The sequence below is a fragment of the Taudactylus pleione genome, unplaced genomic scaffold (genome assembly GCF_031769625.1).
Source record: "Taudactylus pleione unplaced genomic scaffold, aTauple2 ptg000093l, whole genome shotgun sequence".
NCBI lineage: Eukaryota > Metazoa > Chordata > Amphibia > Anura > Myobatrachidae > Taudactylus > Taudactylus pleione.
In genome coordinates, this window is record NW_028284495.1 from 10,398,260 (window position 1) to 10,418,935 (window position 20,676).

Consider the following 20,676-nt stretch of genomic DNA (forward strand, 5'->3'; position numbering starts at 1 on the left):
AATCCCAGCAAGGTACTAATGACAGGCGTCGAAATCCCGACACCTGTCATTAGACCTACGCCGGGAGCCCAACGCCCGGCATACCGAACGAAGGTAAGCCGGGAACCAGGGGCAGACAGCCCCGGGGGGGAAGTGAGGGTTAGGTTTTACAGATCCCGGGGGGATTTTGAGTTAGGCACCCCCTCGGGAGGGTTAGGTTTAGGCTAGGGGAAGGGGGGTTAGGGTTAGGCACCGCCGAGGGGAGGTTAGGGTTAGGCACCCCCTCTGGGAGACTTAGGTTTAGGCTGCAGGGAAGGGGGGGTTAGGGTTAGGCACTAGGGAGGGAGGTTAGGGTTAGGCACCCCTAAAGGAGGGTTGTAAATACTTACCTTTGGAGCTGTTGGGATCTTCGCTCCTGCCGGGTAAGGGAAGTGATTTCTCTGGTTTACGCCCTCTCCTTCCGCAGAAGGCCTCCCCATCAGTTCTTTCGCACAGGACTTCCAAAAAGCACAGATAAGGCCTTGGCTATACAAGAGGTGGTACAATCCATGCTGCAGGCAGGGGTCATTGTACCGGTCCTGATGTCCCAAAGGGGCTTGGGTGGTTATTCCAGTCTTTTTCTAGTCCAGAAACCAAACTGTTCTTACTGTCCTATCTTCAATCTCAAGTCCCTGAACAAATTCCTCAGGGTACCCTTGTTCAGGATGGAAACTCTACGCTCAGTTATACTGGCTATGGAACCTGGGGAATTTATGGTGTCTTTGGATATTCAGGATGCATACCTGCATATTCCGATTGCTTCAACTCACCAACGTTTTCTCAGGTTTGCTGTGTCACAACAACATTTCCAGTTTCGGGCTCTGCCGTTTGGCCTTTCCACTGCACCTCGGGCGTTTACAAAGGTCATGGCGGTAATGGCAGCCCATCTGCGGCTGCAGGGGATCCGCCTGTTACCATACCTGGACGACCTCTTACTACTAGCAAGGTCCCCAGAGGTGTTTCACTACCACCTGCAGCTAACGATATCTGTGCTCCAGGTACACAGGTGGTTGATCAATTGGAAGAAGTCCTCACTGATTCTGTCTCAAAGGATGCTCCATCTGGGAGCTCTGTTGGATTCACAACCGCAAAGGATTTTTCTGACAGCAGAATGGATCTCCACTTTGTTTGCAGATGCGTGTACGCAGATACCTTTGCAGTCACCGAGTGTCAGTCCATTCAGCAATGCAGTTACTGGGATCTATGGTGTCAACGTTCGACATGGTGGAGTATGCCCAGTTTCATTCCCAGGCTCTGCAGAAATCGATCCTCTCCAAGTGGGACGGATTACCCCATCATATACGAACTCAAAGGATGGTGCTATCTCCGGATATGCGCTTGTCTCTGACTAGGTGGCTACAGATGGTCCACCTCACCAGGGTGCGTCCCTTTTGGATCTCGGGCTGGGCCCTTCTGACGACAGATGCCAGTCTTCAGGGTTGGGGCGCAATGACAGGTCCACACTCCTTTCAGGGAAGGTGGACCGCAGAGGAAACTGCGCTACTATCATTTTGGAATTTCGGGCAGTTTTCAGGGCCCTGCAACAAGCCAGGCTGCTGCTTCATGGAAAGCCTGTGCAAGTGCAGTCAGACAACGCCACTACGGTGGCTTACCTAAACCGTCAAGGAGGAACTCGAAGTCAGGTGGCAATGACAGGGTGTCACCCATTCTGACATGGGCGGAAGGCCATCTACCAGTCATATCGGCGGTGTTCATTCCAGGAGTGCTGAATTGGGAAGCGGACTTCCTCAGCCATCATGACGTGCTTCCCGGGGAATGGTCTCTTCACCAAGAAGTGTTTCAGCTCCTAGTGGACAAGTGGGGCCTTCCAGACGTGGACCTCATGGGGTCTCGACTAAATCACAAGCTGCCGCAGTACTTATCCAGGAAAAGAGAAGCCAGGGCTCTCCTGGTGGATGCTCTGTCAGTCAAGTGGACCTTCCAGTTTCTGTACCTGTTTCCTCCAACCTCCCTTCTTCCTCGTGTTCTTCGAAAGTTCATGCAAGAGGGAGGCATGGTCCTGCTGGTGGCTCCAGCGTGGCCCCGATGCCCCTGGTACTCAGATCTTCAGAGTCTCTCACTCGACACTCCATTGCTGTTGCCTCTACGTCTGGACCTGTTGTCTCAAGGTCCTTGCCTCTACCGGAAACTGGGTCGTCTGTCTTTGACGGCGTGGCTCTTGAGACAGCCAATAAACAAACATTGGCTAGGTGGCTTCGCATAATGATCTCTGAGGCTTACACTCATGAGGGCCTTCCTGTGCCACTCTCTGTTACTGCTCATTCTACTCTGTCTGTGGGTCCTTCGTGGGCAGCTCGTTGTGGTGCCTCGGCTGTACAGCTTTGTAAGGCGGCCACATGGTCTTCTGTCCAGACCTTTTTGAGGTATTACGCTTTTGATACCTTTGCCACTCAGGATGCTTCCTTCGGCTGGCGGCGGATTCTCCTTTCTGCACAGGAGCGTCCCCGCCGATGAAGGTACTGCTTTGGGACATCCCCCAAAGTCACCCTGTGGACCTTCTATGGACCCTGAAGTAGAAAAGTAGCGATATGGTAAGAACTTACCTTTATCTCTTTCTACGAAGTCCACAGGGCACCCACCCTGACGCACCTGTTCTTCAGATGGGCTTCGCTCTGGTCACCGGTTTTTCATCTCCTTCTGTGTGAGAATGTGATTCTTGAGTGGTCCAGACTTTGTTCTCTCTCTCTTATCCTCCTCCGGCCTTTGGCTTGCTACGTAACTGAGGAGCCTCTGGCCCGGGGGCGGGGTATAGAGGGAGATCCGTTGCATCCTGGGAGAGAAATTTACTGCGTAAGGTGCCCGGATGACTCTGCATCACCTATACTCCCAAGGTCACCCTGTGGACCCTATGGACTTCGTACAAAAAGAGATAACAAGGGTAAGTTCTTACCATATCTCTACTTTTTACAAGTGTACCACAAAGGAGTCTTTCTGTGTTTCATAACCTGTGAATGCTCCCCCCCCCTTATGTTTTCTAAGTCTTCTGTTTCTATTAATCCTATATTAAGGCCATAATCGCCCCCTCTTCACCTCTGTCATCCGACTTCAAAGCATCTATGGGAGTTCTTGAGATGTTAGGAATGTTTTCCACTTTGTACAGTTTAACAGGATTTACAGTATACATTGGCATTCTGGGCGTTTGCAAAAATGATAGAATAAAGTACCATTATGGCCCGTATTCAATTAGGGAGCAAAAAGTCCGTGCTGGACTTTTCGCTCCACATCTGAGGTTTTGCAGGGATAAAATATTGGGCGCGCCCGCTTTATCCCCGCATTCAATTAGAAAGCAGCGAAAACGGGACCCGGTGGAAAGGTAAGTATCGAAAAAAATAGGGAATTTTCGGGAATTCATCCTAGGACCCCCTAAAGATGTCCTGACATGGGGGATCACTATGGATACCCCCGTTTTTCCCTTCAGAAGGTAATTAGGTTTTTTATATAGCCGCGGAAGGTGTTTTTTTCCGCCTGTGAAGAAGTGATGAAGAATAGCACTTAGTTATTTTTTGCCCCAAAAAAACCTATGCCCATTAAAATTGGGGTACATGAAAATTGGTGAAAGCATATTTTTAAGTCCCTAAAGTGCATTTTGAAAATTCTTAAAAAATGCACCTGCCGCTACTACCCACAATTTTGTCCCCCATATTGTTTTTTTAACCTCAAAATTCAAGTTCATTTTTTTGGGGTGTCCCGATTTTTTTTTTTTTTTAAACTTTTCTTTTACACAGATTATTTTTAGGGGACACACCCAGGGGTGCAGGCTATATTTTTTAAGCCTGCACCCCTAAATCCCAATTCTGCACTTTTTTTCGCCATGTAAAAAATGGTGAAAAGTTATCCCTGTTTTTTAACAAAGACTTTTCGCACTGGCGAAAGTCTTTGTAATTGAATACGGGGATAATTAAAATAGGCGAAAATTATGTCATCGGCGATAAATTATTGCCGATTGCGACTTTTCGCAGCCAAATTGAATACTGCCCTATATATTAATAGATCTATAGATACATAGGTATATAAACTTTTTTTTATAGTACTTGTATCCTCCCAAAATTCATAGTTAATACATTTTACTAATTGTCGCCTATAACTAGTGACTGATCTATGATTGGTTGTTTGAAAAAAGAAATGTTCATGTAGTACAACTGATTTACTTGCATATAACTTTGATCTCTTTTTAACTATCTTGGGCCGTGCATGGTAATTGCAGGTGCTGTTATAATGCAATAAATGTTTTGCTTTTAATTTCCGAGTATGCCGTTTAAGTCTACATATTGTATTTCAATACAGCTAAATGCTTAATGTTATATTTGAATATAGGCACAGTAACAATCCTAACAAGAGCTTATAATAGAAGTTTTGTATTCTGCTAAATGATTTCTTTTATCACATTTTTCTTTGTATGTTTTAGATGGCTTCATCCACTAAAGCACCTAAAATGGCAGTGATAGCTGGATGTCTGAGGGGGTTATCTGCACTTTTGGTTAATTTTACAAAATCTGTTGAAGAAGGTACAGTTATAATTTACAGATTTATCATTAATGTGTTCCTTTTTTGTATGATTTTAAAAACTGTAACCAGTGCATTTAAAAAGACCTTGTCAGTAAAACATGAAATAAAGATGTACTCAATAGTATTAAAGCTAAAAGTGATCTTCCCTTTTACACAGCTCATTGTAGCCTGCTTATGTCACCCTACAGGCTTCATCATTCTACTATGCAGCATGCTTATGCCACTATTTAGGCTTTTAAAGGAACCAAAGGGCCTCTATTCTACCATACCTCCCTTGCACGTAATACTGCCTTAGTACTTCAACAGCCTTAAATCAGCTGAAGCCAATGCCTAACTTAGACTATTCTGTAATCCATTTAATTGTTTAACCTCCCAAACTGTAACAACACAAATAAGCACAAGTCTTGGTCAAAATGAGCCATTATGGCTTTTGGACATGTGTGGAGGAGAAGTAAGGTTGGCTTAAGAAACTGGATCAGAATAGTATGTTTCCATTGGAGTAAATAAGGTATTGGAAGTGTGGTCCAGTGCCAGAGAGGACTGCACTGGGGAGAGGTGAGCAGAGTAAGGAAGACCAGGTGTTTTTACCAGGTGCAGAAGGGTTTTGGAAGCTTGCGGCTAATGCAGCAAGGAAGCAAACAAGAGGAGACAGGCTATTATATTATTATTATCACATGGTCTAAGTCTAACGTTGAGATGTACATGTGTCTTTGGTTGTATGTCTCTCTGGTGGTGGAGCTGAGGGATAATGCTGCTAGTCACTTGTTACAGGAAAAACTGGTTTAATAAATATGTTATGTAGGTAAGATATTCAAATGTTTTAAATATAAGCTGTATGGTTCCCTAAATGTAATGACCATGATTTCTCTGTTGGCACCCAGCTCTGGTAATCAGTTTGCACCATCTTTAGTGGATTCCGGTGGGCTAATTGATTATCTGTATTACTCACTGTTCTGCTCCCTGAGTTCTCAAACACTGGTTCCAGCCCCCTGTTCCTGAGGTCAGGATTAGGGGTTGAGTTCCACTCAGTTGGTTCCAGGGGCAGACAGGGAGCCTTCCATTGAACGTTGACCTCTTTAATGACACTAGGTAATATACCATATGGGTCCTACCCATGAGTAGACATCTAATCCCTCTATAACTCATCAGTGGGCTTGACTGATCTAAATACTCGAACCGTGACAATCCAATCCCAATTCAATTTGCCTAATTCAGCAGTTGCTAAATTCACTTTGTAGTATGCACAAAGTTCCCACTAATTCCTGCTAATAAAGTCTCTGATTTAACATATACATACCAATCGTAGGTTATCCATGGTCTTAGGTGATACATTTGTTATTCTATGGAATGCCAGATCCCGATTGCAGTTTAATGCAGTAATCAAGCAGTATTCGCCACTTTATGTATCCTGTAACCATGCCTTTTTATTTCAAATCTTTAGGTTCTTGAAGCAATCAAAGGATCATTTGTATTTTTGTTGAAGTAACTGCTTACTGCTTCTGTTATGTCAACGTGGTCTGTCAATAAGTATTGCAAGCAGACCTATTCAGAAACTGATGATCCTATACTGCTGGCATGTTTCATTGCCCTAAGCAATTTCCTTAGAAATACCACAAATCTTTCTTTAGACTTTTTAAACATTATTTATCCAATCACAATTTCATTCCACGAAACACCTGGCGAAGTGAGAGCTTCTTCTTTTATAGAAAAAACAATATATATAATTTTAGGTATTTTTTTTTTCTTGTTGTGGATACTTAATTCTATTCATATTAAAATATAAATCACTCTGAAAATTAAACTAAGAAGCTTAGAGGACGAACAACCATTTTTTTTTTCTGTAATAGCATTTATTCTACCCACAGCTCAGGGATATTTCTCTACTAAATATTCTGTTTCAGAGCTTCCATAGTTATTTCCTAATTCAATAATTAGTATAGTGTAGTATAGTACAGGTGTATCTAAAAAAATACTTATTCTAATTTCCTTTGCTGACTTCAGTTAAATATTTTATTAAATAGTAGATTTTTCCTCTCCATATAATGTATATATTATCTTATATCAACTGATTGTCGGGACAATGGCTACATGATTTTATTTACTCCTCCATTGTGTGAGAAGGTAGGAGCACCTAGGGTAAACACATACAAACAAAAATATATGGCGTTCTTTCCCAGCATATAAAGTATCGCGCAAACCACTGTGCCAGCATTATATACAATTCTTACTTCACTTTTGTAATCTATAGGAACCCTTGAGTTTAAAAATAAACAAAAACAAAAAAATTCTGTTGAGGATTGCCTTTTCTAATACATTTTTTTATTGCAATAAAATACTTCTTTCCCAGATGCCAAGACCTCAAAAGAGATTTTTGAATTCACATTGAAGGCAATAAATCCTCAGGTACAGTTCTTACACCATTTATATTAGTAATTGTATAATTATACTACTAAGATTTGCATGTTTCATTAAAAAGTAGTAATATGTATATATATTTATTTTGCACAGATTGACCAGAAAAGATACGCTGTGCCTTCAGGTCAGTCCATAAATGTTAAGTTTTGAGTTTTTGGTAGAAATGGCTGTATTTAGATTACATTTTCTTCAGTTATAATGTTAACATATCCATGCTCTGTAATATTTAAATAGCCACTTCTTGTCCAGTTTTGCCACCTCTGTGTGTGGCCAAATTCGGTAGTAATCATGTTGCTATTATTGACATCTTAACATAATTAATGACATAAATCAGTGGTTCCCAAACTAGGTGCAGTGGAGCATTTGCAGGGGTGCCATGAGTTGGTGGTTCAGGACCACATCAAATTATATATGATCAATGTGATTGGCTGCAGGTTACTAAAGTTTATTCTGAAGCTTTCACCATTGACTTCAATGGAGGAGCCATTCATTGGCTGAGAGAGGCGGGGCCTCACCTCTCAGCCAATAAACGCTCAGATACGGCTCTATATAGGCAAAAGCCGCATCTGAGCGTTTCATTCGGGAGATACCAACCATCCTGGCTGGTATCTGTTGGGTGGTTTGGGTTTTTTTGTTTTGTTTTAAGAAGATCTTAGATGCCTACTTTGGACAAGGGGACTACTCCTGGTAATGTAGGGGTGTGTGTATGTACTGTATGTAATAAAACTGTACTTTCATGGTGTGTGTGTTGTTTTTTTACACATTTCTTTACAGGTGAACTACCGGTACCAGCGGGCCCTTAATGCCCCGCATGCCGGTACTTGTGGTTCTCCAAGTACCAGCATGCGGGGGAGGCTTGTTGGGACTTGTAGTTCCACTGTAAAGACAGTGTTGTTAAATCTATTTTTTACACACTACATACACTATCAACCCGCCACCCACCGCCCTAGGGTGGCGGGGATAGCCCCGGGCTTTCAGCCTATGCCAGGGGTGCCCTGGAGAGGGGGACCCCTTTATTGGGAGGGTCCCCAACTCCCCAGGGATCCCCTGGCCTGGGCTGACTAGCGGTCAGGACTGATGCTGCAGCTGGGAGGCCCGGTGAAAGGGCTCCCCTGGCTGTGGCATCAGCCCCTTGCTAGAAAGGGTTCGGTGCTGGTTGTAATTATGGGGGACCCATACTCAATTTTTTCCCCCTATAATTGAAACCAAGACTGGCCCTGCAGTCTGGTGCTGGTACCTAATTTACAGTGGAATCCTACACGTTTTGTTCCCTGTAATTTTAGGTACCAGGACAGGCTGGCAAGTCCGGGGCTGGTTAGCCTTTTGGGGGAGAACTCGCGTCAATTTATTTTTTAAATTAACCCTAAAAAAAAACAAAAATAAAAAACAGTCTGCACATATTTCACATGTTCGGGAGACAAATTCGGGCGTTTAAATCGGGACTTCAAAACGGACAGGATAGACCAAATACACCATCAATCAAAACGATCCTGTCAAAACCGGGAGCTTGGTAAATTCCCTATTATTTAAGTGAAAAAACAGCCGTTTTTGATCGATCCTATCCTTACCCGTAAGTGTGAGGGGCGTCTTGAGAGGAGGGGGCCCGTGTGCACTCCCCGTGCGGGGCCCCCTCCTCTCTCCCCAGTGGCCGGCAGCCGACTGACGCGGTTAGCCAGCCACCGGAGCCTTAGTAGACTCCGGGCACTAGGGTGTGCCCGGAGTCTACTGCGCATGCGCAGACCGCCCGAAAATGGCCGCAGCGGCCGTTTTCCGGTGTTCTGAGCAGCGCAGACACCCGACGTGGACAGGTGAGTCTAAAATAATATGGGTGCAGTGTGTGCGGTGCGGGGCCCCTCCTGGACCGGGGGGCCCGTGTGCCCCGCACACACTGCACCCATTATAGATACGCCACTGGTGTGAGTACTGGAACAATAGAGGCAAAGCAGATTACTGATAGATATTTAGTGAAAAGAGCAGTGACAAAAAAAAGAACACAAGTTGTATAATGTATAGTGACCATATGATGTAGGAACATTGTGGTAGCAAACACATCTCTATGCAAAAAGTATATTAGCTGACATTTTTTTATGTTCTTAGTTTGACTTTAGCTGTAGTATGCTAGAGCTGTTACAGGAACAGAATATGTACCTGTGAGTCAAAGAAGCAAATGGTAGAAAATGTTCAGCCCTAAATAAAGGGTGTATAGTATGTCCTGACTGACTCATCAATGACTAGTCCAAACCCCTGTACCTAGAAACATGAAAATCGGTGAATATATGCCTTCCATGACGCAGGTACCCACTAAGCAGGGATTTTTTTCAAAATTCAACTCGTAAGAGGTGAAAAGGGCTAAAATGTTACCTCCTCCTGTGCAATGTCCTGACTGACTCCTCAATTCTCATCGCAAACCCAAGGACCTAAAAACTTGAATTCCGGGGAGTATATTCCTTCCATGATGTAAGCACCCATTAAGCAGGTATTTTTCGAAAATTCGAACCATTAAGGGGGTGAAAAGTGGTAAAATGTTTCCTCTCGACTGAAGTGATTGGGTGACAAAACAACATGTCCCAAGTGCTGTGGGACTGTAAGCTCGTTGTCTGGGTGGAGTGGCGGTTTCAGAGGTGGGGCTGCAGCACAGTCCAATATTCAAATAGGGGAGCCACACCAACTGCCAGTGATGTTTGGCAGCAGTTTGGGTGACAGTTAGTGTGGCTCTCCTATTTGGATATTGGATGTGCTGCAGCCCCACCTCTGAAACCGCATACCTCCCAACATGACCCTCTCCAGGAGGGACACAATGCTCTGGTCCTGAGTTTTTGGTAGAAATGGCTGTATTTAGATTACATTTTCTTCAGTTATAATGTTAACATATCCATGCTCTGTAATATTTAAATAGCCACTTCTTGTCCAGTTTTGCCACCTCTGTGTGTGGCCAAATTCGGTAGTAATCATGTTGCTATTATTGACATCTTAACATAATTAATGACATAAATCAGTGGTTCCCAAACTAGGTGCAGTGGAGCATTTGCAGGGGTGCCATGAGTTGGTGGTTCAGGACCACATCAAATTATATATGATCAATGTGATTGGCTGCAGGTTACTAAAGTTTATTCTGAAGCTTTCACCATTGACTTCAATGGAGGAGCCATTCATTGGCTGAGAGAGGCGGGGCCTCACCTCTCAGCCAATAAACGCTCAGATACGGCTCTATATAGGCAAAAGCCGCATCTGAGCGTTTCATTCGGGAGATACCAACCATCCTGGCTGGTATCTGTTGGGTGGTTTGGGTTTTTTTGTTTTGTTTTAAGAAGATCTTAGATGCCTACTTTGGACAAGGGGACTACTCCTGGTAATGTAGGGGTGTGTGTATGTACTGTATGTAATAAAACTGTACTTTCATGGTGTGTGTGTTGTTTTTTTACACATTTCTTTACAGGTGAACTACCGGTACCAGCGGGCCCTTAATGCCCCGCATGCCGGTACTTGTGGTTCTCCAAGTACCAGCATGCGGGGGAGGCTTGTTGGGACTTGTAGTTCCACTGTAAAGACAGTGTTGTTAAATCTATTTTTTACACACTACATACACTATCAACCCGCCACCCACCGCCCTAGGGTGGCGGGGATAGCCCCGGGCTTTCAGCCTATGCCAGGGGTGCCCTGGAGAGGGGGACCCCTTTATTGGGAGGGTCCCCAACTCCCCAGGGATCCCCTGGCCTGGGCTGACTAGCGGTCAGGACTGATGCTGCAGCTGGGAGGCCCGGTGAAAGGGCTCCCCTGGCTGTGGCATCAGCCCCTTGCTAGAAAGGGTTCGGTGCTGGTTGTAATTATGGGGGACCCATACTCAATTTTTTCCCCCTATAATTGAAACCAAGACTGGCCCTGCAGTCTGGTGCTGGTACCTAATTTACAGTGGAATCCTACACGTTTTGTTCCCTGTAATTTTAGGTACCAGGACAGGCTGGCAAGTCCGGGGCTGGTTAGCCTTTTGGGGGAGAACTCGCGTCAATTTATTTTTTAAATTAACCCTAAAAAAAAACAAAAATAAAAAACAGTCTGCACATATTTCACATGTTCGGGAGACAAATTCGGGCGTTTAAATCGGGACTTCAAAACGGACAGGATAGACCAAATACACCATCAATCAAAACGATCCTGTCAAAACCGGGAGCTTGGTAAATTCCCTATTATTTAAGTGAAAAAACAGCCGTTTTTGATCGATCCTATCCTTACCCGTAAGTGTGAGGGGCGTCTTGAGAGGAGGGGGCCCGTGTGCACTCCCCGTGCGGGGCCCCCTCCTCTCTCCCCAGTGGCCGGCAGCCGACTGACGCGGTTAGCCAGCCACCGGAGCCTTAGTAGACTCCGGGCACTAGGGTGTGCCCGGAGTCTACTGCGCATGCGCAGACCGCCCGAAAATGGCCGCAGCGGCCGTTTTCCGGTGTTCTGAGCAGCGCAGACACCCGACGTGGACAGGTGAGTCTAAAATAATATGGGTGCAGTGTGTGCGGTGCGGGGCCCCTCCTGGACCGGGGGGCCCGTGTGCCCCGCACACACTGCACCCATTATAGATACGCCACTGGTGTGAGTACTGGAACAATAGAGGCAAAGCAGATTACTGATAGATATTTAGTGAAAAGAGCAGTGACAAAAAAAACAACACAAGTTGTATAATGTATAGTGACCATATGATGTAGGAACATTGTGGTAGCAAACACATCTCTATGCAAAAAGTATATTAGCTGACATTTTTTTATGTTCTTAGTTTGACTTTAGCTGTAGTATGCTAGAGCTGTTACAGGAACAGAATATGTACCTGTGAGTCAAAGAAGCAAATGGTAGAAAATGTTCAGCCCTAAATAAAGGGTGTATAGTATGTCCTGACTGACTCATCAATGACTAGTCCAAACCCCTGTACCTAGAAACATGAAAATCGGTGAATATATGCCTTCCATGACGCAGGTACCCACTAAGCAGGGATTTTTTTCAAAATTCAACTCGTAAGAGGTGAAAAGGGCTAAAATGTTACCTCCTCCTGTGCAATGTCCTGACTGACTCCTCAATTCTCATCGCAAACCCAAGGACCTAAAAACTTGAATTCCGGGGAGTATATTCCTTCCATGATGTAAGCACCCATTAAGCAGGTATTTTTCGAAAATTCGAACCATTAAGGGGGTGAAAAGTGGTAAAATGTTTCCTCTCGACTGAAGTGATTGGGTGACAAAACAACATGTCCCAAGTGCTGTGGGACTGTAAGCTCGTTGTCTGGGTGGAGTGGCGGTTTCAGAGGTGGGGCTGCAGCACAGTCCAATATTCAAATAGGGGAGCCACACCAACTGCCAGTGATGTTTGGCAGCAGTTTGGGTGACAGTTAGTGTGGCTCTCCTATTTGGATATTGGATGTGCTGCAGCCCCACCTCTGAAACCGCATACCTCCCAACATGACCCTCTCCAGGAGGGACACAATGCTCTGGTCCTGGACTTCACTGGCAAGAGGCGGGGCTGCCCCAAATAGAAGAGCCACACCTACTGTCATTTCACTCGTTGCCAAACATCACTGGCTGGGACTCACTGGCAGTTGGTGTGACTCCCCTTTTTGAATTTTGGACTGCGCTGCAGCCCGACCTCTGGAGCCGCCACCAATCTTAAATTACCAGGGAAGTCCAGGACCAGAGCATTGTGTCACTCCTGGAGAGGGTCATGTTGGGAGGTATGAAACCGCCACTACTAAGGACTTAACACTTTCAGTGATTGCGCTGAGCGACAAATTATGTGGGTCCCAGGGACCTGCCACTTTAAAAAAAAAAAATGGGGTCCTACCTGACCATCTCTGGGTCCCATCATAATTTATGCTTTAGAGCCACCACACTTCCCTACATGCACCTACGTTTTGTACATAGATGTCAGACTTCAGTATGACAATAATGTTTCTAGCCGTGAACTGTTCTGTATTTTTTTCTGTGTAGCTGGATGGGGGCGGCTGCACTCATGCTGTAGGTCCTTTATGGCTCCTCGTCTTGATGTGTGGGAGGCGGAGTTGGGGACAGGAGTAGGAGGTGGGGAGCCGGGGACAAGGTGTAGGAGGTGAGGAGCCGGGGACAGGACGTTGGAGTTGGGTATGCGGGGACAGAGAGTAGGAGGTGGGGAGCCAGGGACAGAAAGGGTGTGTCAGAAATTGTAGGTGGAGGGGAGCTGGGGACAGGAGGAGTTAGCAGGGACAGGAGAAGGCTGGGTGCCACTGGGTATTAGATGTGGAGAGAAGGCGGGGATTAGAGGCAGAAAGCCAGAGACTGCTGTGGCCAGGCGCGCTGCAGTACTCTCCATCCTCATTCGGAGCACTATTGTCACTCTGCTCCCCCCTGTCCAGCCTGCTGCTGGCTTCTGTTCCTCCCTGTGAGCCTGATCTCTGTCTCCAAACAGCAGGGGAGGCAGCAGTGAATGACATTACCTTCAGCACCCCCAGACCCTGTTTGAATTATTAGCAACACCACCACCACTGCGCATTGTAGCCAAACCTCCACTGCACCTAACTAGCCCCCACCCGCACCAACCTCCCCCTGCTGCCACACTACCGCAGCGCTGCCCGATATACACTCTGTACACCGGGTGCTGTCTTCACTCCGGGGGGTGCTGGGCCGTTGTCTTCACTCCAGGGGGGGGCCGTCCCCGCAGTCTTCACTCCAGGGAAGGGCCGGGCCACAGTCTTCACTCCGGGGGGCAGGACCACTGTCTTCATTCCTTCAATCCGGGGGGGCCGGGCTGCAGTGATCACTCCGTGGGGCTGGGCCGCAGTCTACACGCCGGGGCAGTCCATACCAGTCCTCACGTCCGGGGCAGTCCACACCAGTCCTCACGTATGAGTTGCTGCTGGCTCCACCCCACCCCAGGGGCCATGGCAGATCTTACATCAGAATTGGCCACTTGCCCTAGGGATTGGGAGGCTGCCAAGGATAGACCTCTCATTCTTCCTTTCCTGCTGCAGAAGCAGCGTGTGCTCAAGATCTAGCCTGCTCGGTAAATAGCCTTGCCCAGGTGATGGGTTCTGCTTAAGTCCCCTGAGGCCATGGTAAGTCGGCCGTCTAAGAAGAGGGCACTTCCGATGGTTCTCCAGTCAGATGAGGATTCTGAAACAGATCACTCGTCTCGAGGAGGAAGGGGAAATGCTGTATGAATCCGATATAGAGGCTTCTTCACAGGAACCTGAAGCAATGCAGGAAATTGAAGCACTTGTACTGGCTGTGAGGGAAGTACTTCACGTTTCTGACCCTGAGGCTCCAAAATCATTAGATGACTCCTTGTTTGCTAAGAAACAGAAGTCTTCTGTTACCTTTCCAGTTTCCGGCAAGTTAGACGAACAGATGGCGGCAGCCTGGCAAAATCCGGATCATAACTTCCAGATCCCTAGGCGGTTTTTCTCCCTTTATCCTTTTCCTGTAGAGAATAGAAATCAATGGGAGACTCGGCCACCTTTTGGATTCTTCGGTTTCTCGTCTGTCGAAGAAAACCACGCTTCCAGTTCCAGGAGCTAATACGTTAAAGGAAAGCTCGGAGTGGAAATTGGAAACTGTTAAAATCCATTTATACTCCGGCTGGCGCACTTCTCAGACCAGCATTGGTTGGCTCTTGGGTCAACAAGGCAGTAGAGAAATGAGCATAACAATTGGCGGAAGGTCTAAAGTCAGACACTCCGCGGGCGGATCTGATTACCTTGGCAGAGCATATTCATGAGCCAACAGTACACTTGGGAGATGCCTCTAGAGATGTCGGCCAGATAGGCCCTAGGATCTTTGCTTCGGCTGTTGCTGCTCACCGGGATCTTTGGTTTCGTGCTTGGCAAGCGGATGCTGATGGGCGGTTGAAGCTCTTCCTTTCACAGGCGATATTTTATTTGGTCCAGAGTTGGACAAGTGGATTTCTCTGGCGCCGGGGGTACGAGCACTTTTCTTCCTTCGTCAGCACCTCCTCCACATCGCTCGTTTAAAGGACCTTATTTTCGCTCCTTTTGAGCTCCAGCAAGATTTCAGGGTCGACCTCGAGGTTCGTCTTCAGCAGATCAATGAGGTCGCACAAGATGATGTCAGATTGCCAGTGCCTGCCATCTGGATCCCAAACCAGCATGACTGGCTCCCATCACACCTCTGGGATCCCAAGGTGGGTGCTCGTCTAATGCACTTCACGGTTTGGCGGCAGACTTGTCCCGACACTTGGGTTCAGAATCTGGTATCGATTTTTTACAACCGGGTTTCCAGTCGATCCTTTGAAACATCTAGTTTTGCATCAAGCGATCGACAAACTTCTGCTGCCCGTGGTTCTGGTCCCGGTTCCAACTGCACAATGGACCAGGGATTTTATTCAAATCTTTGTGTGGTGCCAAAGCCGGATTGGTCCGTCAGACCCATTCTAAATCTTGTGTCTTTGAACCAGTATCTCTCTTTTCACAGGTTCAAGATGGAGTCCCTTCTTTCTGTGATTGCGGGACTAGAAGAAAGGTAGTTTTTGGTGTCATTAGACATCAAAGATGCCTATCTTCACATTCCGATTTGGGAGCCTCACCAGGCCTTTCTCAGGTTTGCCATTAGGGTTGCTCGTTACCAGTTCCAGGCACTGCCGTCTGGTCTCTTGTCAGCTCCAAGAGTATTCACCATGGTGGCTCATCTGCGCTCACAGTGATGATTGTCCCTTACCTGGACAACTTGCTCCTCAAGGCTCCGTCGGCAGAAGTCATTTGGCGCTAATTGTCACTTACACATCAGATTCTCATACAACACTGCTGGATTGTCAGCAGTCTCAATTGATGCCGTTGCAGAGACTTCAGTTCCTGGGTATGATTCTAGACACAATCCTGCTTCGGATCTTCCTGCCGTTAGACAAAGCCATTGCCATCCAGGAGTTGGTTCGCTTGGTGCTCAGCCCAAAGAAAGTGTCTGTAAATCTTTGTGTTGGTCTCCTGGGGAAGATGCTGGCCTCCTTCGAGGCCATCTAATTCGGCAGGATTCACTCCAGAACGTTTAGATTAGATCTTCTCTCAATGGTCGGGATCCCACCTTCAAATGCATCTTCTGGTGTGTCGGTTTCCTCAGACCCGCATATTCTTGATCTGGTGGGTCCGGACGAACCATCTGGTAGCAGGTCGATGCTTCGGAATTTGGAATTGGACCCTGGTTACTACAGATGCAAGCCTTTGTGGATGGGGAGCGGTGGTCTTGGACGAAAACTTCCAGGGGCGTTGGTCACGACAGGAATTCCTCTTACCTATCAACATTCTCGAACTGCGGGCAGTCTACAGGGCTCTGATATGGCTGCTGCTCTTCTTAAAGGACTTCCGGTTCGGATACAGTCCGACAACGCCACAGTGGTGGCATACATAAATTGACAAGGAGGAACTTGCAGTTGTCTAACAATGAAAGAGGGCAGCAACATTCTTCTGTGGGCAGAAAGGCACGTCGAGGCCATCTCTCCAGTCTTCATTCCGGAAGTCGACAATTGGGAAGCGCACTACCTTAGTAGTCAGGATCTTCCCCCCGGGGAGTGGTCCCTTCATCCTGAGGTTTTCCTTCAGCTAGTTTATCGTTGGGGGGAGGCCGCAGATAGATCTTCTGGCCTCCCGTACAAATCGACAGCTACCCCTCTACTGCTCCAGAACCAGGGATCCAGAAGCGGTGGGAGCAGATGCCTTACTAATTCCTTGGCCGTACAGACTTGTGTACCTATTCCCACCTTTTCTGCTTCTTCCTCGGGTTCTCAAGCAGATCAAGCGAGAATCCTCCACAGTCATCCTAGTAGCTCTGGATTGACCTCGTTGGGCTTGGTATTTCGATCTCCTACTCCTTTTAGCAGATGGACCTTGGCCACTTCCACTACGATCAGACCTTCTGCAGCAGGGTCCATTCGTGTACCCGGATTTACATTGACTTCGTTTGACGGCGTGGCTGTTGAGACAGCCATCCTAAGAAGACATGACATTCCAAGGGCGGTCATTCCTACTATGCTCCGAGGTAGAAAACCAGTGACATCGGTGCATTATGGCATTTAGAGGGCTTATATTTCCTGGTGTGAAGGACGTGGCTCTTCCACTTCATCCTTTCATTTGCTGCATCGTCGTCTTTTCCTCAAAAGGGGCTTGACGCATGTCTACGTCTAGGATCTCTGCTCTTTCTATTTTTTTCCAGCGTCGACCTAGCTCTTCTTCCGGAGTTTCAGACCTTTTTTCAAAGGGTGCTTAGAGTCCAGCCCCCTTTTGTGCCACCCACAGCTCCATGGGACCTGAACCTCGTTTTATCCTTCTTTCAGTTGGCCATGTTTGAGCCTTTGGAGGTGGTGGATTTTTAACTTGGAAGATGGTCCTTTTATTGGCCCTTGCTTCGGCTAAGCGAGTGTCAGAATTTGGAGCTTTGTCCTGCCATTTTCCTTACTTAATTTCTCACATTGATCGGGCAGAACTGCGCACCCGACCTTCTTTTTTGCCTAAGGTGGTCTCGGCCTTTCACCTAAATCAGCCAATTGTGGTCCCTGCCTTGGTGGACTCTTCCGGGGGTTCTCTCTCGATGTAGTGCGAGCGCTTTCAAATTATGCGGCTCATAATGAGACTACACAAGTCAGTAGCTCTGTGCATCCTTTATGATGCAAATCGTCGTGGCTGGCGTCAGACTTTGTCCAGGTGGTTTCCATCTGGCCATTCGTCAGGCATATGTTGCTTCTACTTGACCTCCGCCCGTATCCATCTTCTCTCATTCTACGCGCTCTGTGGGTACTTCGTGGGTGGCACCTAGAGGTGCCTCAGCTTTGCAGCTTTGTAGGGGTGCTACGTGGGCTTCATTGAATACCTTTGTAAGTTTCTACAGGTTTAACACCTTTGCAGCTTCTGCCTCTAGGTTTGGTCGCAAAGTGTTGTAAGTTGTTCAGCACTCTTCCCCCCCCCCACCCCAGGGGGGCAAGCTTTGGGACGTCCCCACTGTCAGAAGCTCCAGGGTCCCCTAGTGAAGGAAGGAGAAAACAGGATTTTGGTAAATCAAATTCTCCGATTCCACAGGGGACACTGGACACCCACCCAGTGCTTCTTACCTGCTTTCCAGTTCATTGTTCTGCTTCAGTTCTGTTGCAGTTTGTATAGTTGTGTGACTGTTTATGTTCCTACAGACTGTTTGTGTTCCTGCAGTGTGTTGGTCCGATTGGACTGAGTTTTCTTATTCCTATTCCTATTTTCCTTCTCTCTCGTTCTGTCTGTTCTCAGTCTCCTTTCGGGCTCAGTTCTTAAAACTAGGGCTGATGGGGCATAGAGGGGGGAGGAGCAAGTCACACTTTTAGATTCTTAAAGAGCCAGGCTCTACTCAACCCACCGTCTATATGCCACTGTCAGAAGCTCCAGTGTCCCCTGTGGAATTGGAGAAATGGCTTTAATGGTAAGTACCAAAATCCTGTTTTCTAAGGTCTCTCATGGAGAAATGCACTGATTTCTGCCAGAGAACCAAATTTTTCTTTTCCTCTGGAAGAATACACCCGTTGTCCAGTGTCAACCATAAGACCCTTAAAATTGCCAGCCTTTTAAACAGACCATATATAGTCCTTGCCGTCTCTTTGCACTGAGCCAAAATCAAAAGAGAAAGCTTGTCCCCTTCTACACCATTGGTGACAGATCTCAACAATTCCATCTTAAACCTGTCTGCAAGAACTTTAGTGGAGTGTCTTGGGTTGAAAGGATTGGTTTGTTTTTGTAACAAAATCATGTTTGAGTAGAAATATCTCCTCCTTTGGACTTCAGGCACTCTGATTAACAGCACCCATTGTGACTAACCTGTGAATGGCTAGACACATAGACTGGTGCTTTTCTTGATCTACAGAAAGACTGGTGGTGATAAAACATCTAGGTGGGTCTCTTGAGGAGATATATGATGTATCCCTAACCTATAACTCCTCTCACCCGAGAATCTCAAAATTGCAAAGTTAGCAGACTGGCTCCCAACGCAACGTCAACAGGGTGGGCAGAATGTTTGTCATGCAGGCTGTTTATCTGATGGCTTGGCTGGTTGTGTTTTTTCCACAGACCAAGTTTGTTTAGATCTTTGCTGTTCTCCATGAAGTGCTCCGAGCAGTTGTCTCTTTCTTTACCGACAACATGAAAGTCATTCATAAAATGTATATGAGGCTATCGCAGTATCTTGAGAAGCACCCTGTCCAGTTAGCACTCTAAACCCTCCCAGAAGCAAAAAAACCCCCAAAAAACACAAGAGTGGGTATATTGAAGAAGGAGGAGTTAACACTTATATTTAAAATGCTAACCGCCTGATTGAAACTTTATATCCCATAAAATCCAGTGTCCCCCGTTAGGATGATATGGAAATTTTGCTTCATGCCGTTGTATTTATCATAAAATGTTGTTTTTCCAATTACATTATTTTAAATTAACATCTTATTTTTAATTCAAGACAGTCACAGAAACTCTAGCTGGTCATCAAGCCCATTCTTGATCTCTGTATTAAGTGACTATTCCTCATCAGAGATGTAAAGTATGTTTTCATATACTGGTACCTTGGGGTTAATGTTTTAGTTTTGGGTAGAATTTTAGGTTTTGTGGTGTTATATTTTTGTTTTTCAAATTAAAAAATGTCTTCCTTTAAATTAACTTTAGATAAATAAATAAAACAAATGTTGATTTTGTATTCATTGCAGCTGGCTTAAATCTCCTGACTTTACATGCTTCCCAGTTTAGTAACTTCCTCATGGATCACTATCAATCTATCTTTGAAGTACTATCCAAGTGGTGTGGCCACTCAAATCAAGATATGAAGAAGCAGGGATTTGCTGCTCTAGACTCCTTCCTGAAACAAGTATGTAGTTTTCTTTTCCCTGCTTAAGGGAAAACACAATTGCCATTTTTATGTTGGCAAAGAAAGGCCATCTTTGACATTTCATTTCTTTTTTAATTTATTCAATTGCAAGGTAAGTATTGTGTGATAGATCAATTTATTCTGATGCTTTGTTGTCAAAGAGAGAATTTGGGGAAAAGGGGAACTTTAATCATAGAAGAATGGGCAAATGACGCTTGATCGTTATCCAGACTATGTAGAAAATATATTATATATATATATATATATATACACACAGTGCCTTGCAAAAGTATTCACCCCCTTTGCATTTTTCATGTTTTGTTGCCTCACAACCTGGCATTAAAATGGATTGTTTGAAGGTGTGCATCAGTTCATTCACAGAACATGCCTACAACTGTGAAGTTGTGTTTTTTTATATTGTGAATCAAACAACATTTAGGACAACATAACAGAAAACTTCAGCGTGCATAACTATTCACCCCCCTAAAGTCAGTACTTTGTCGAGCCACCTTTTGCAGCAATTACAGCTGCAAGTCGCTTTGGATAAGTCTCTATGAGCTTGCCACATCTTGCCCCTGGGATTTTTGCCCATTCCTCAAGGCAAAACTGCTCCAGCTCCTTCATGTTGAATGGTTTCCGCTTGTGAACAGCAATCTTCAAGTCTGACCACAGATTCTCAATTGGATTGAGATCTGGGCTTTGACTAGGCCATTCCAACACATTTAAATGTTTCCCCTTAAACCACTCGAGTATTGCTTTAGCAGTATGCTTCGGGTCATTGTTCTGCTGGAAGGTCCCAGTCTCAAATCACAGGCAGACAACAGGTTTTGCTCAAGAATATCCCTGTATTTAGCACCATCCATCTTTCCCTCGACTCAAATCAGTTTCCCAGTCCCTG

General features: G+C 45.9%; 1 protein-coding gene across 1 annotated transcript in view; it reads left to right on the forward strand.

Annotated features, from left to right (window-relative positions):
* PRKDC (protein kinase, DNA-activated, catalytic subunit) overlaps positions 1-20,676 on the forward strand; it is a 418,309-nt gene that overhangs the window by 50,593 nt on the left and 347,040 nt on the right. The window contains exons 7-10 of the mRNA XM_088469547.1: positions 4,445-4,544; positions 6,893-6,948; positions 7,054-7,084; positions 19,621-19,778. Coding sequence (XP_088325673.1) covers positions 4,445-4,544; positions 6,893-6,948; positions 7,054-7,084; positions 19,621-19,778 — 345 coding nt within the window. The remainder of the gene's footprint in view (positions 1-4,444; positions 4,545-6,892; positions 6,949-7,053; positions 7,085-19,620; positions 19,779-20,676) is intronic.